This window comes from Phascolarctos cinereus, unplaced genomic scaffold, assembly GCF_003287225.1.
Source record: "Phascolarctos cinereus isolate Bilbo 61053 unplaced genomic scaffold, phaCin_HiC Scaffold_726;HRSCAF=1367, whole genome shotgun sequence".
In the NCBI taxonomy this organism is placed as follows: domain Eukaryota; kingdom Metazoa; phylum Chordata; class Mammalia; order Diprotodontia; family Phascolarctidae; genus Phascolarctos; species Phascolarctos cinereus.
The window spans coordinates 104,172,566-104,190,111 of record NW_027556098.1 but is presented as its reverse complement, the minus strand read 5'-3'; the positions used below and the strand labels follow the sequence as shown (position 1 = coordinate 104,190,111).

General features: G+C 36.8%; 1 protein-coding gene across 1 annotated transcript in view; it reads right to left on the bottom strand.

Moving 5' to 3' along the window:
- The window catches only part of QTRT2 (queuine tRNA-ribosyltransferase accessory subunit 2), a 49,497-nt gene that overhangs the window by 13,276 nt on the left and 18,675 nt on the right, over nt 1–17,546 (bottom strand). Inside the window, exons 4-7 of the mRNA XM_021007152.2 lie at nt 17,377–17,453; nt 15,521–15,733; nt 13,895–14,094; nt 9,124–9,275 (exon numbers count right to left, since the gene is read on the bottom strand). Coding sequence (XP_020862811.1) covers nt 9,124–9,275; nt 13,895–14,094; nt 15,521–15,733; nt 17,377–17,453 — 642 coding nt within the window. The remainder of the gene's footprint in view (nt 1–9,123; nt 9,276–13,894; nt 14,095–15,520; nt 15,734–17,376; nt 17,454–17,546) is intronic.

Sequence of the window (17,546 nt, the reverse complement as noted above, 5' to 3'; positions counted from 1 at the left end):
CATTGATTAAAGAGTTTTCCCATATATGGAAAAAAAGGCAGACTTTTTTTTTCTTGCTATCAAGCAACAATTTGTTTCAAAGAATTCAATAAAGTTTAATTTGAAAACTGGAACAGCCTAAATGTGCTGGTGGAAACAATTTAAATTGGAAATAGAATAATGAAAATTTACTTAGTGTTTGTAGAACATCTATAATATATGGATAAAAAGAAGGTTCTGTCCTGTTTGAAAGGCCAAACAGTTTTAAACACTCATCCTCTAAGAATTTAATCCATCTGAATTCCTTTGTGCCTACATGCCTTTTCATCTAGATTAACGACTGAGTTCTCTGTGAAGAGGTAGCAGCCTCTAAAAAAACTTAATGAAAAGTGCCAAAATAAAAGGACCTTCAACAAGTTCCTGGTTCAGTTCTGTTTTTAAGATGAGTTTAGAAGACAGAAAAGAAATAGAAAATGAAATAACAAATGAAAAGTTCAGTAGAAAACCCAGAGAAGCTCTTTGGCTCTTAGGAATCTGAACAATTAGGGCCCTGCTCAAGAGACCGCAGAAGCTGATTTTCTACCTTTTCTGTATGACTAAGCAGAAAAAGGAAATGGAAGTGAAGAGCATCATTAACAACAGTGATTAGCAATACAATTTGTCAGAAGTTTTTTTCTAGAATCTATTGATATAATAATGATTTTTAATAAATTCTGCTATTGATATGGTTAATTAACTTACAATTTAGTTTTACAACTATTAAGCCAACCCTTAATACTATATAATTCTTGAGATGTTATTTATCTTCTTTGATAATATTTTATTTAAAATTTCATGCATCTCACTTTACTAGGTATAATTGATCAATAGTTTTCTTTTTCTACTTTGATTCTCCCTGGTTAATGTATGAAGATCATATCCGTATTAAAGAAAAAATTTGGCAGGATGCTTCTTTTGCTATTTTTGCAAACTCTGTAATATTGGAATTGCTTTTTTGAATGTTTGATCAAATTTACTTCTGAATCCACCTAGACCTCATTTAGAAGTTCATTTATGGCTTGTTCAATTTCTTCCTCTGAAATCCGGTTTTATAAATTTTCTATTTCTTCTGTTAGTATGGGTATTTTAACATTTTGTAAATATTAATTTATTTCATTTAAATGGGTGATTTTGTTAGCATACAGCTGTGTGAAAGTTTCTAATAATAGTTTTTGTTTCTTCTTAGTTTGTTGTAAATTCTCATTTTTAAATTTTTGATACTAGTAACTTGTTGCTCCACTTTAAAAAAATCAAGTTAGTTAATATTTTGTCTATTTTACTGGTTCCTCTCCTACAAAAACAAAATCCAGCTCCTACTTTTATTTATTAATACAATGGTTTTTTAAAACATTTTCTCAATTTCTTTTTCAATTTTTAAGATTTTAATTTTGGTATTCAATTGATTTTTTTTTAATATCTTGACTTTCAAGTGCTTTTAGTTCTATCTCAATTCAATGATCTGGTTTTTTTTCACTCTTTTTTGTTAAGTGTTTAGAGATATAAATTTTCTAATCTCTTAGGTTTTGGAATGCTGTCTTCTTGTTATCATCTTTAATGAAATTTCCTATCATTTTTATGATTTGTTCTTTGGCTCAATGATTCTTAAGGAGTAAATTATTTAGTCTACAATAGATTTTTAATGGGCAGCTAGGTGGTGCAGTGGATAGAATCCCAGGCCTGAAGTCAAGAAGACATATCTTCCCGAGTTCAAATCTGGCCTCAGACACTAGCTGTGTGGCGTAGGCAAATCACTCAACATTGCTTGCTTCAGTTTTCTTATCTGTAAAATGAGCTGGAGAAGTAAATGGCAAAAGAAAACCCCAAATGGTGACACAACTGATCAAGACTTTTAATACTTTTTTTTTAAACTGGTTCTTTATTTAAAATCTTTTTTACTACATTTTGATCATTGAAGAATGTGTATAATGTTTCTGCTTTTCTGCATTTGGTTGTGATGCTTTTATGGGTTAAGACATGATTGGTAATTGTAAAGGTGTCACACAGAGCTGAAAAATATGCACACTTCTATTTCCATTCAATAATCACCAGAGGTCTAGCATATTTAATTTTTCTAAAATTATTTTCCAGTCATTAACTTGTTTCTTTTTTACTTTTTGCTAGATTTATCTGGGGCTAAAAGGAGGAATTTGAAGCCTCCCATTTTATCAACTATTTCTCCTTATAATTCATTTAGTTTTTCCTTTAAGTATTTGTAAGCTATTCCATATATGTTAAATAAATTCACTATTTATGTTATCTTTCAGCAAAATGCAATTTCCTTCTTTATCTCTTTTAATTTTACTTTTGCTGTTGCCATGTCTAAAATGATAACCTCTGTCCCTGATTTTTTTTTGTGTTCAGCTGATATATAATTGATTTTGCTCTAACTCTTTATTTTAACTCTGTGTTTTTATGTTTCAAGTTTCAAGTGTAAACAACACATGGTTGGATTTTGTTTTCAAATTCACTATGGTAACGTCTTCCATTTTATGGTTGAGTTCTTCACGTTCACAGTGATAGCGGTTAATTATTTTCTATTCACACATGCCTTTTCTTCTCTATATTCCTATTCTCTACAACTTTTCCTTTCTGACTTTATTTTTTCCCCCTTCAACCTTTTCTTAACTACCCTCTCTCCAAGCTTTATGATTAATCCCTCCCTCTTATAGTCCCTTTTCCCCTCTTCCTTTTCCTATTTGTATCCCTGTTGAGTTTAATGTATTTCTATATCAAACTCTCTGTATGTTCTACCCTCCTTTGACTAGCTTAGATGAAACTGAAACTGAAGTGACACTTTTCCCTCTTACTTCTTCCATGTTTGCATGTAGTTCTACTTGCACAACTTGATCATGGATTTGATCACGGATCTGAACAAGTTCCCCCATCTCTTCTCTCATTTCCTCTTAATGTATCTTCTCTCCTGCCTTTTTCTTTTTTTTACATAGCATCTTCAAAACATTACAAAACTACAGGTCTTCCACCTCAAACGAGTAGTTTAATGACCCCTTGTGATATTTAGATGCTAAAAGAATCCTTTTAACATCTATACTCTCTATCAGTGTGCAAACAGTTCTTCCTTATAAAGTTCATTTTGATTGTTCACTTGTACTTACCTTTAAATTTTTTTCCTGACTTTCATATTTTTTATTTCAAAGTTCTTTTTTAGCTTCATTTGTTTATTATGAATATTTTTAAATCCTCTATTTTATTGAAGATCCATTTCTTTTCCTTGTAGGATGATACTTAATTTTTCTGGGTAAGTCACTCTTGACTGTAGACTTCTTTTTTTTTTTTTTTTGCATTTTGGAATACCTTATTCCATGCTCTCCACTTCCTAAAAATGATAGCTGATAAATACTGCATAGTCCTGATTGCGGTTCTTTAGTTTGGATTCTGTCTTACTGGCAGCTTGTGGTTTTCTTCTTTTGCCTGGAAGTTCTAAGTTTTGACAATGACATTCCTGGGAATTTTCATTTTGAGACTTCTTTCAGGAAGTGATCAGTGGATTCTTTCTGTTTTTAGATTTCCCTCTTGTCTAATATGTCTGGGCAATTGGTTTAATGATTTCTTGAAATATAATATCTAGGTTCTTTTGTACTTTTTTTGGCCATGGAATTCAAGTAAGCCCATGATTATGAAGTTATCTCTCCCTGAACTGTTTTCCAAGTCAGTCATTTTTCGTATATCTTACATTCTCCTCCACTTTCTCATTCTTCTGATGTCTTAAGAATCATTGTTGTCATAAATGCATTGTTGGTAGAGTTGTGAACTGATCCAATAATTTTGGAGAGCAATATAGAACTATGCCCAAAGGGCTATAAAACTGTGCATACCCTTTGACCCAGCAATACCACTTCTAGGTCTGTATCTCAAAGAGATCATAAAAATGGGAAAAGGAATCACATGTACAAAAATATTTATAGCAACTCGGTGTGAGGGCCAAGAATTAGAAATTGAGGGGATGCCATCATCAACTGGGGAATGGCTGAACAAGTTGTGGTATATGAATGTAATGGAATACTATTGTGCTCTAAGAAATGATGAGCAGGCAGACTTCAGAAAAACCTAGACTTATGTGAACTGATGCTTAGTGAAATAAGCAGAACCAGGAGAACATTGTACACAGTAACAGCCACATTGTGTGATGACTGACTTTGATACTTAGCTCTTCTCAGCAATGCAAGGATCTAAGACAACTCCAAAAGACAGATGATGGAAAATGCTGTCCACATCCAGAGAAAGAACTATGGAGTCTGAATGCAGATGGAAGCATACGATTTGTTCTCCTTTTCTTTTGTTGTTTTCTTTTGTTTCTTTTTTCTCATGGTTCCTCCCATTAGTTCTGATTCTTCTTTACTTTATGACTAACGTGAAAAAATACTTAATATGAAGGAATAAGTAGAGCCTATATCAGATTGCACGCTGTCTTGGGGAGGAAGAAGGAGAGGGAAGAGGAGAAAATTTAAAACTCAAAATCTTATGGAAGTGAATGCTGAAAACTAAAAAAAAAATTAATTATTTTTTAAAAAAGAACTATTGTTATCTCCTAGCATCATTAATTTTCATTTAGTCCATTTTGATTTTTGGGAAGTTGGTTACTCAATTTTTATATTACTTTTGTTAAGCTGTTGATCCTTTTTATAATCTTCTGCAGCTCTCATTTCTTTTATAACTTTCTTTAAACTCTTGTATCATTTCTTTGAAGAATTTTAATTGTTCCTGTGTTTTGATTATAGGTGTTTCTTTTTCCTAAATTTTTTTTTAACCTTAGAAGTCTATCAGTTTCTTTTTAGTCCCTCAGGATCTCAAATGTCAGTTGAGGCTTACAGTGTTTCACTTTCATCCCTAAAGGAATCTGGATATTTACCATTTACCTTAAGGGTGAGCTGTTTATTTATCAGATTCATTGTGGGACAGAGCTAAGCTGTACTGTTTCTTCTACTTAGCCATCTTAGTCCAGAACAGCCCCCTTCTACACCACATAGAAGCAGTTACTAAAGGAGAAAGCAGCTTTGAAAAATTAAGGTTTTCACAGAAAGTATTAGGATATTCTAACTGTAATACTAGAACCTTGAGAATGGAAAAGGATCCATAATTTAAAAGCATCAGGGCATGCAAAGAGAAAAGGATTCTTAAAGAAAAAATGAATTAACTTTTATCAAAGAGTTCAAAGGCTCTCTTTTCCTCATTCATAATTATGGTCACTTGGTTCAGAAGATTTCTCTTTTCTAAGATATGAATAGAAGAAGCTTAATGTTTTTAAATTCTGCTCACTATAAAAAGATGGTTTCATGCTTCAAAATTCAATACTTTTAAGAAACTCTGATACCTTAGAAAACAATTTTTGTGAGTTACTGTGGCCAAACAATCCATCTAAAGCTGACTTTCATATGATGAACCTCCCCAAACTTAGCAAGACTAGTCTTTGGACAACAGATATACAGCTCCATCAGAGTCCATATTTTAAATCTTTCAAGCTGGTAGGGCCAGTAAAAACTTAAACTCTGCTGCGATACCTTTTCACAACCCACTGCCACCTCCAATCTCCATATGAGGCATAAGGATAGAATCCAGGGGGAAGAAAATTGTTTCACAGTACTAATACTATGGATATTAATATTAGGAAGGACTGATACAATAGGCAGAACTAAATAATTTATTCTATGAACACTGTTTGCTAACATGCCAATACTTACAGAAACAGCATGAAAGAGACAGAATAAGATTGAATTCAAGTAATATTCAGGGTGTTTTTCTTTTGTTAACCAAGGCATCTCTACAAGGCCTCACTGTGGTGCAGAGGTGTCCCTGAGTTCTCAAAGATTATTGTGCCAGCACAGCATGAGCTCTGGAAGATTCTACATTGTTGAAAAAGTTGTTACTGAAGAAGGTGTAGAAGCATTGTGACACCACCTTCCCCCAAAACCACCCTACCACCCCTTTAGGCTAAATATTATAAAATAGAGTTAGGACAGTTTGAAGTCATTGGTCTAACCTGAATGAGACACCTTTATCAAGTCTTTCACTCTCAATTCCCAAACAAGGTCCTGCACTGACATCTTTTTACATCATTTTTAAGAACGATCTAGAGAGGATGCTGGGAAGATGGAAGAGGAGGTCAGAAAATTCCAAGTTCTCAAGACCTTTTTCCACAAAAGAGACAAAAGGGCAAACAAAGTATGGGTAAAAATAAATAAGAATAGGGGCACAAGAGGGGTCTTCCTGGGACAATTCAAGAAGATCAGAATGAGGTTTGGTCCCTGTGAAGAGTAAACAATGGTTTCATGCTTCAAAATTCAGGCTAGGGGCCCACAGCAAGCCCTGTGGTTAGCTGGGTTGGGAGGCTGCCTCAGTTATAGTCACAGCACTTTAACCCCCAGGATAGTGAAGGGAGTTTGGCTTCTGAGCCTGGGAAGATCAAAAGAACCTCTGCTGACAAGGAACACCAGACCCAGCTGTGCTATGGAGAGCCCTGGGGAGAACAGGAACCAGCATACACGCCAGACGAGTGCTGAAGCAGTGAGGCAGGATGCCCAGACTGTGGGCACTTATGGGAGGCTGGAGGTTTGGCTTTGGTTCTAGGCTAGAGAGGAGAACTGAAGATCTGGGGCAAGAAGCACCATTCCCCATATCCCAGGGCTAGAGGTGATTACAAAAATTAACCTGTTACTACAAAAAATGCAAATGCAAAGGCAAAGGAGAAAGAATCCAACCACAGAAAATGATTATGGGAATAGAGAAGACCAGGGTTCATCTTCAGAGGAGGATATTGAAGCAAAGAAACCCCCTTCCACCCCAAAGAGTAACATCAAATGGTCACTTACCCAAAAAGAATTACTAGAAGAACTTAAAAAAGACTTTAAAAATCAAATGAGAGAGATGGAGGAAAAACTAAAAAAATAAAATAAAATAATTCAAGAAAAACAAGAAGATTATGAAAAGAAAGTCAACCAATCAGAAAAGGAGATCCAGAATCTTAAGGAAGAAAATGATACCTTGAAAATGAGAATTGGACAAGGCAAACCCAGTGAAATTATAAGAGATCAGGAAATAATGAAACAAAATATGAATAATGAAAAATTGAAGAGAAAGTGAAACACCTTATAAGAAAAACAATAGATCTAAAGAATAGATCAAGAAGAGAAAACATAAAAATAATCAGATTAACTTAAAGCTATGATCAAAAAAAGAATCTTGATACAATAATGTAAGAATAATTAAAGAAAATTGTCCTGCAGCATTAGAACAAGGGGGAAAAGTAGAAATAGAAAAAATCTATCCATCACCTTAATTAATCCTTAAAAGAGATCCTATGAGGAAAACTCATAGGAATATAGTCAAATTCTGAAACCCCGAGATCAAGGATAAAATATTAAAAGCAACAAGGAAAAACCTAAATATGATGGTGCCACAATTAGAATCCCACAAGACCTAGCAGCAGAAACATTAAAGGACGTAGGTTTTGGAACACTATATATCGAAGAGCAAAAGAACCAGGGCTCCAGCTGAAAATATCAGCAAAAATCAGCAAAAAAAAAAACAACCCAGCAAAGTTAAGCAAGATCCTGAATGAGAAAAAATGGACATTTGATCAACTATCTAATTTTCAAGATTCTGTTAAAAAAAAAAACCTGAACTTAATAGAAGATTTGACACACAACAGCCAAGAAAAACGTAAGGTACATTCCAAAGACTGATTACAAGAGATTCAATAAGGACAGACCATTTACTTTTTATATATGTAAATTGCAAAACATGTCTAAGATTGTTGTTAGTAATTGGGCGGCTCATAAGAAAGACTGGGGTAGACCTGAGTATGATATGACTTTAAAAAGTAAAACCATTTAGGAACAGCTAAAAAAAGTATGAGATACAAGAGGAAAAATTGATATTAGATGGGGGAGGAGAGCAGGTAGTTCTGGTAATCTACTTTCATCAGGAATGGTTTAAGAGGAAACAACACATATATTCAGAAGAGTATAAAAGTCTTCTAAATTTAAAAGAAATAAAAAGGGAAGAGGATAGGGAGCAAAAAAAAGATGGAGAGCTCTCGGCACAATGAGTAGTATTTATCATACAGGCTTTCTTGAAATGAAAATTTATCATTACATATTTTGAATCCTCTCATGTTTTGCTATGTACATGACATGCTTTTCTTTTCTTACTTCGTAATTAATGTTCCAATATTTAAGTTTATGTTTTTTTTTCTTTTCTCTATTCTGTATTTGTGTTCTGGTGTTTGAGTCTAAAATAAAATTCAATTTAAAAAAAAAGGTCTAACCCAAGGGTTCTGAACCTTCTTGGTGCTAGGGACCCCTTTGGCCATCTGGTGAAGCCTGGGTATCCCTTCTTGGAATAATGTTCTTAAATGCATAAAATAAAAACCTAGGATTACAAAAGGAAACCAACTGTAGTGAAATATGGTAATCCAAATTTCTCTTTATTTCTCACCAGGCTGTATTCTAGACCATGCCACGGAAATCTATCCATCCTAGAGGACCAGTTTTTCCCTGGAATTTACACCCTTGGTCCTCTGATTGGATGACTTCTCCCAGAACCTCTATTTAAATTAAGTAGGGTATTCTGGCCAGCTTTCTCTTCATTTCTCACCAGATCCCATGCCCATTTCAGCTTCTTCCCAGCACTAAGCACAGTGCCTGAGCACAGTAAGTGCTTAGTAAATGCTTGCTGACTGACTCATCAAAGTATTTATGAAAAAAAAAAAAGTTCACAGTTGCCAGGCCAGGATAAGTAGCCCTGCTCTAAACTGACTGACAGCAATTAAGTATTTAGAGGTCCTGATCATTGAAGCAGTTCTGAATCTACTTAATTGTACTATCATTTAAATACAAAATTAACTCTGTTCATCTAGTTAAAGCAAAGTCAAAGCAAACTGAGGCAACAAAAACATTGTGGGATACTTGGTCATCTCACACTGCAGTGTCCATAATATGCATTTGAAAAAAAATTTTTTTTAAATTATTGCATCCTGTGCACCAATACCTTTTCCCTTTTTTTGAGAAAACATCAATAAAGGACAACATGGGCTACAAATTTAATTGCAAAGTTCTGATGATGTACTCACAGCATCTTTAAGAGACTCACCTGTATCTTCAGGATTAGGCTGGTAATCAAAGCTGAACGACAGAGCACAGCCCCGTTCTGTCACTTGGTAAGGGAAAAAACTCTCAAACAGATCCACGCCTGCCTCAATACACTCCAGGACTTCATCTGGTTGGCCAATACCACAGATAAGCCTACAAAGCAAAACACAAAAACGATAACTCAAGAACTCAATGTAAGAAACAAAACCACTCAATCAGAAATTGTCTTTTTTCAGACACAAGACAATAACAATAATGATAACTAATAATTTTTTAGTGCTTTAAAATGTGTAAAATACTTATATCTCATTGGATCCATACAACAATTCTATGAAGTAGGTGCTATTTTTATCCCCTTTTTTCAGATGAAGAAACTGAGGTTGAGAAATGTAGAATGAGTTGTCCAGGGTCATGCACAGCTAGTAAATGGCTGAGGCAGGATTTGAATTCAAGTCTTCTTGATTCTAAGAAGTCATAGTATCATAGTGCTCTGTGCCACCTAACTATCCACCCACATTAGGTTTGGTACCACTGAAAATACCTACAAAAGAGCTATTTCATCGCAGTAAATGAACAGGAAAACTAGCAAAACCTACAAGGTACAGAATCTTGGAGTGAACTTCTCTTTTGTCTATTCAGAGCAGTACCGATATGTATCTTTCTTCTTGACTAACTCACAACCTGTATTCTGACTTCTTAGCCTATAAATATTTTGTGCACTGGTCCAGGAACAGAATTTTATCAACTGTATTTCAGGTGTACTCAACTAATGGGTTGAAAACTCATAAATCTGCAAAATTAATTCTAGCAATCAGAACTACAGCTCTGCTTTGAGAACAGAGAACACAATTTATTTTCCCTGCACCATAACAAGTTATAAAACCTCTGTATGCAAACTCATCAGTGGCAGTGAGCTCCTTGATGATACATAAAGTGCCCTCACATGGTTAATGATTTGTCAGTAAAACAAATAGAAAGGATGAGAAAGATTTGTACTGGTTGTCATTTTTGACAGTTTGTTGTTGGGTTTTCCTTTTAGTTTTCATTTTTTTAATACTATGTTCAGCTACTTTTTTTAATGTCTTGTCAGGGGAAAGTTTGACCCAAGCTCAGAAAAAGGTTGTTTAACATTCTTTCAGAACACAAAGACACAACTTGTTTTTTTCTCTGACTGCAATTTCTTTCAAGTGATGCAACAAATCCAAGAATCTAGACAGGACTCAAGACTTGTTTAGCATAATGTAGTTTCCTTGATTTTAATAATTAATTATTAATCTATTTTTTAAAGGCAATTAGTTAAGTGACTTGCCCAGGGTCACACAGTTAGTAAGTGTCTGAGGCCACATTTGAACTCAGGTCTTCCTGACTCCTGGGCTGGTGCTCTATCCACTGTACCACCTAGCTGTCCCAATTAGGAGTATTTTTGTTTTTCGCTTTGTCTGAGATCATGGTTGCCACCCCTGCCTTTTTAAACTTCAGCTGAAGCATATTAGATTTTGCTCTATTTTTTTCTTTTTCTCTAGCTAGGCAATTGGGGTCAAGTGACTTGCCCAGGGTCACATAGCTAGTAAGTGTCAAGCGTCTGAGGCCAGATTTGAACTCAGGTCCTCTTGACTCCAGGGCCAGTGCTTTATCCACTTATCCACTGTGCCACCAAGCTGCCCCTAGCCCCATATTTTTAACTCTGCGTCTTTCTGTTTCAAATGTGTCTCTTATAAATGACATATTGTTAGATTCTGATTTCTAATCCATTCTGCTATCTGCTTCCATTTTATGGGTGAACTCATCCCATTCACATTCACAGTTATGATTACTGTGTATTTCCCTCCATCCAATTTTTCTTCTGTTTCTTCTTTTTTTTTATCCTGTTCTTCCTCACAAGTCTATTTTGCTCCTAATCACTGCCTCCTTTAATCTACCCTCCCCTGCATTATTGTGGCCAACCCCCCTCTTTTATTCCCTTCCCCTCATATTTCTCTATTGGGTAAGTTATATTTCTATACACAACTCAGTGTGTGTGTGCATGTATATATACACACACATATTATATATAAAATATAAGTGTGTGTATATATATGTATATATATATACATATATACGTATATGTATATATATGTATATGTGTGTGTGTGTGTGTATATATATATATATATATATATATATATTATATAAAATTTCCTCTTTGAACCAGTTCTGAAGAGAGTGAGGTTCAAGCATTGCCTGCCCTTCACTGTAAAAACTCTTCTTTGAACACCTTTTTTATTTGGGGAAATTTCCCCCATTCTACCTCTCCCTTCCCCTTCTCCCAGGGCATCCCTCTTTCTTCTCCTTTCATTTTTCTTAGAGATCATTCCAACATAATCAACTCACATCCATGTCCTCTGTCTATGTCAACTCTTTCTAACTACCCTAATAATGACAAAGTTCTTTTAGGAGTTATATGTGTCATATTCCCATATAGGAATATAAACAATTTAACTTCATTAAATCCTTACTTGAGTACTCTCATGTTTACCTCTTTATGCTTTTCTGGAGTCTTCTGTATAAATGTCAAATTTTCTATTCAGCTCTGATCTTTTCATCAGGAATGTCTGAAAGCCCTCTATTTCACTTAATATCCATTTTCCTTCCTGAAGGATTATTATATTCAATTTGCTGGGTAGGTTATTCTTGGTTGTAATCCTAACTTCTTTGCCTTCCAGAATATCACAGTCTAAGTCCTCGGCTCCTTTAATGTGGAAGCCACTAAATCTTATGTGATCCTGACCATGGCTCCACAATATCTGAACTGTTTTTTTCTGGCTGCTTGAAGTATTTTCTCTTCAACCTGGACGTTTTGAAATTTGGCTATAATATTCCTTGGAGTTTTCATTTGGGGATCTCTTTCAGGAGGTAATAAATGAATTCTCTCAATTTCTATTTTATCCTCTGGATTTAAAATACTGGGGCAGATTTTACGTGATAATTTCTTGAGATATGAAGTCCAGACTCTTTCTTTGATCATGGCTTTAAGGTAGTCCAAAAATTCTTAAATTATTTCTCCTAGATTTATTTCTAGATCAGTTGTTTTTCCAGTGAGATAGTGCATATTTTTTTCTATTTTTTTTTTCATTCTTTTGACTTTGTTTATTGTCTCACGGAGTAATTAGCTTCTACTTGCTCAACCCTAATTTTTAAAGAATTATTTTCTTCGGGGGCAGCTAGGTGGCGCAGTGGATAGAGCACACGCCCTGAAGTCAGGAGGACCTGAGTTCAAATCAAGCCTCAGACCAAACACTTGACACTTACCAGCTGTGTGACCCTGGGCAAGTCACTTAACCCCACTTACCTAAAAGCAAAAAAATAAATAAAAGAATTTTCTTCTGTGAGATTTCATACCTCTTTTTCCATTGGCCAATTCTTGCTCATTAAGGAGTTCTTTTCTTCAGTGAATTTCTGTGCCTCTTTTATCATTAGGCCAATTCTATTTTTTAAGGTGTTATTTTCTTTAGTTTTTTTTGTGCCTCTCTTCCCAAGCTATTAATAGCTTTTCATAATTTTTTTGTATCACTTTCATTTCTTTTCCCAATTTTTCTCTACCACTCATCTCTTTCTTTAACTCTTCCAAGAATGCTTGTTGGGCTTGGTCTAATTAACATTTTTTTTGAGGTTTTGTTTGTAGATGTTTTCACAATACTGTTTTCTTCTTTGCTTATGTCTTGGTCTTTCCTGTAGCTGCAGTCAAGGGTTTTTTTTGTTGTTGTTGTTGTTTGTTTGTTCATTTTTCCAGCCTATTTCTTGACTTTGAACTTTACATTAAAGTTGGGCTCTATTCACCTGGGGATGGAGAGGCACTGTCCCAAGCTTTAAGCTTTTGCATGCTGTGGTTTTTGGAGCTAGTTCTGGAAGTCTGCAAGTTTTTTGGTGCTTCCAAGGTGATGTGATCCTGGGAGAGGTATGATCACTACTCTCCTAGTCCGCACTCTTTACCCAGGAAGGGCCTCTGTCCCCAGCAGCGGAAGCACTAGGTGCTCTTTTCCTTGGAATTTAAACCAACGCCGCCCCCCTGCCCTGCCTCCACTCCCTTGTGACCAACTACCAGCGCTCTTCTCTGCCCTAGAACTGCAGCCCACAACTGTGTATGAGCAAGAGAGATGCCCATCCGTACCAGCTGTTCCCAGTGGGTCCCTTGTAATCTCTTTCTGACCAGCTGTCTGACCCCCTCACTGCCTCTGGGCTGAGAGCTCCCCAAGCTGTTGCTGCTGCCACCGATGCCATGGCCATTGCTGGTGCTCTCTCTGCACGGGCTCCAGGCAGGTGCCCACTGGGTGTTACAAAGCTCTCCTGCTGACCTCCTAAATTTCCTTAGTCTGAGAAAAAAAATCTCACCCTGACCTTTCTGCTGGCTCTGCCACTCTAAAATTTGATGTGAGGTATTATTTTAAAGTTATTTGGAGGGGGAGGTTGAGAGAGTTTATCTGGGTTGCTGCCTCTAACCCGCCATCTTGGCTTCCCCTAGATTATGATTTTAGATTATCATAATTCATATTATGAGGGTTGGAAACCCTTGAAGCCAGGAATCAACACATAAATACCCGCATTCTGTATAAGACTTCATCAAAATCACCACGCCTGATTCTAGCTTTTGCCTCAAATAGCCAAGTTGGCCAAAAAGGGAAGAAAACACAATACCCAATTAATAAGTTGAGGCCTTTGAATAAGTGAAAGTTCTCTTCAATGATACACAGTGTGCTCCATCCCATTCCCAGCTTTACCCTTAATTTAACACTAACCTCGGTTTGTCCTCTGGGAGCTCAGCTGTGACAGATGATATCAGCTGCAACCTAGTCTCCTTTGTCATGGCATCTCCATGAAAACCATCCAGGAGGAAGCCACCCACAGGCCGTTTTGCTGTCTCCCTTGCTGATCTCAGTCTTTCCTCTAGTGTATCACCACCTTCAATTACTCCAATCATCACACAATTTCGAAGAACCTGGGTTGGGAAAGGAGGGTTGAAGCAGTAGAAGGCCAAGAAGAAAAAGAAAGAATGAACAATAGATAACACACACATGCCCCTCTATTTCTTCTGAGATATTAATATGCAACCTTAGATCCTGGAAGGAATAGAGAGGCATTTCAGCATCTATTCTGGCCTGGTTAAAAATCACCCTAAAGATTTAGGAGTGGATTAACAGGTGCAATGCCCTACCTTCAGAGGTGCACAACATTTACACCACCCTACCCACTGCATGTGCCTGGTATATAGGTCATTCCCCATTGATACACGTCACACAAGAGGATAAGGGATAGGCCAAGGACCAGCCCTAGGATGATGTACGGAAGGAAAAACATGGATGGTTGGGGACTCGGGTCAGGGTTACACAAGAAAGGCCTGCAGCTATGTTCATCCTGACATCCACGTGTCCCCACATGAAAGACCCTCCTTCCTTCCCTCTGCAACTGTACAAATTCACCATCCAGCAGAAACAGTTCTGGAACTCTTTGAGAGTTATCTTTTGAAGGGGGTAGAAGGGACCGTAAAGATTATCTTGTCTATTCCCCTTATGTTCAAGGAGAAGAAAATGAGATTCAGAAAAGCTGGAGATTAGAGGGCTAGTTAGGATACACTTCGTTCTTTTCACTACACTGTGTCATCTCCCAATAATTAAATGTTTCACAACCATTAAATCCTGTCTGTCCAATTAGACTATAAGGCTCACTGAAATCAGGGGCATTTTACACTTTGCAATATCCTGCCTCATACTTAGCATGGTTCTCAGAAAGTTTAGAATATTTAGAGCTAGAAGAAACCTTGAGAATCTTCTCGACCAGGGGTTTTTAACCTGTTTTGTATCATGGACCCTTTAACACTCTGCTGAAGCCCATGGACCCCTTCTCAGAATAAAATTTTTAAATGCCTAAAATAAAATACAAAGGAAACCAAAGGTTAGTAAAATAAATGTAATTTTTTTCCTCATCCAAGTTTAGAGAACCCTTGAATTCAATCCATAGACCAGGGACCAGGTTCAGAACCCACGATCTAGATCTCATTTTACAGATGAAGAAACCAAGGCCTAGAAGAGTTAAGTAGACTTACCCAAGGTCACATAGCTGGTAAGGGGCAGAGTTAGAATTTCAATGAAGTTCTCTGACTTCCAGTTCCAGTGCTTTCCCACTAAACTGTCCTACAAGTACTTGTTAATTTATTAGCTGATTATGTCGACTGGATGCAGTCCTACCTCCAAGAATGACTGCTGACAATTTGCTGCAGAAGCAGCAAATGTTTGCGAAGCAGACAATCTCCTGTGGTGTCTTTCTTTTTCCATGTGAGACATCATGAGTTGATGTCTAAACTCTTCCATGGGGAAGTAGGTAAGCAACGCTCCTCCATGGGATTCTATGCCTGGATTTAGCCTTACCTCAGACTGTTCCTGGAGCTTTAGACACTCATCAAGGAAAGCCAGGGACCGATCCACAGACTTCCTGGCTCTCTTGGTAGAGAAGACTTCACCACACAAAGCCTCTCCATCTGACAGGCACTGAAACCAGTCCGGCTGAAGGGCCTGCTGAACTGACATGAACTTGGCTGCAGTCATTTCTAGGCGCCCTCCAACACCCCACACAGATACAGACTGTCAGGAAGAAAGCACAAAGACGTCAATGAGCACAGCTGATAGCTAAAAAGCAAATGCCATAAGTACAAATCTCATTACACTACAAAATAATACTGAACTCAAATCTCCTTCATATTTGAGATGGTATTGACAGTACAATCTCCTGAATAGATGGGGCAGAGGAGCTGCCTCCTATACTTTTACTTCCCTCACAAACTAGAGAGGTAGTCACCTCATGAAATAGCGGATAGAACACTGAGCCTAGAATCAAGAAGGCCTGAGTTCAAATCTAGCCTCAGACATTCACTAGCTGTGTGACCTTGGTCAAGTCACTTCACCTCTGTCTGCTTTGGTTTCCTCAACTATAAAACAGAGATGATGATAGCACCTACCTCCCATGGTTGTTGTGAAGATCAGAGGAGATAATATTTGTAAGGGCATTTAGCACAGTACCCACCAAATAGTAAGAATTTTATAATGCTTGCTTACTTCCCTTCGCTAGCAACCAGAAAAGGAGGACAGATGGTTAAGTAGAACAAAGAGGACACAAGAGATGCACAAATAGCCCAAGGGATATATTAGTAGCTCCAAGTAATAAAAGAATAATAGAAATGACTCCAGTACATTGGGCACATCCCATATGCAGGATTTAAAGGATAACACATACAAAAATAGGGCAAGGATGGACAAGAGCGAGGTGAGGAACTTATGATTTGCACTGGTGGAAGAGGGAGTGAAAAAATCCTGGATTCATCAAACCAAAAAAACATGCTGTGATGTTAGCTAATTTTAGGTAATATTAACTACAATATACTTTTAAGAAATGCTATTATTAGCATACTGAATGTGTGGCTATAAGAAAAGTTGATGTGTTTTTATACGGAACACTTCATTACATTGCTGATGTATAGCTCCATTTCAGTGGGTGACAACTCCTTTGACTGAAATATTTTTCGTATTTTCACAATGTCCCAGAGCCACCAAACACAGGAAATGCAGCTCTACAGTATATGGTTGTACAAGGCATAATCTGCTTTTTTACCTACTACTTTTGAGATTACTAAATCCACAGACAATTAAGTACGTAAGCTCAAGAAAAAAAAGATTTCTCTGGAGCAGCTAACCTTACACCTGGCCACTCCAGAGAACCCTCCAGTAGCCACAGAAGCTGGTTTCCCAGCTAGCCAGATAAAATCACCTCTACAAGGCAAATTTTATGCAACCAGTATTTCTCCCATGGCAGATTTATGGGAACATGTAGACAAGAAAAGCACAGGATTAAAAAGGCATAGAGGGGTCCACACCTCTGAAGGGGGAGGAAATCAAAGCTTGTATAGTACTTACCAAGAAAAGGTTTCTTATAATGCAAAAGTTTAAGATGTATTTACCACCCAATGCCAGGGAACTTCAACCAATCCTATCTACCTCACCCAGTACACATTTAGCATTATCATTCCCTATTATGAACAACCTTCTCTTATTATATTCATACCAACAAAGCAGGGGGCTCTAAAAAGTGGAAGAGACAGATCAGAGCTTTTAAAAGTCTAATCCTTTATTCAGCTGTTTGTTTGCCATCTAATACTTTAGTACTTAGGGACTACAGCAGTCTAGATTTCCCGGTACAAAGCAGGTTTCCCAGGGTCCTTATGAGCACACACCTTGTTAGTTACATAGCCAGCTGGGCAGGGGTTGACAGGATCATGGAGGGAACAATAGAACATCGATTCTGGCATTCCTGTCCAAACGAGAAAAAAGAAAGGGAAAGACTTTAGGTCAATGATTTTACTATGTTGCAAACACAATATATTCTATTAATAAGTGTAAAGGA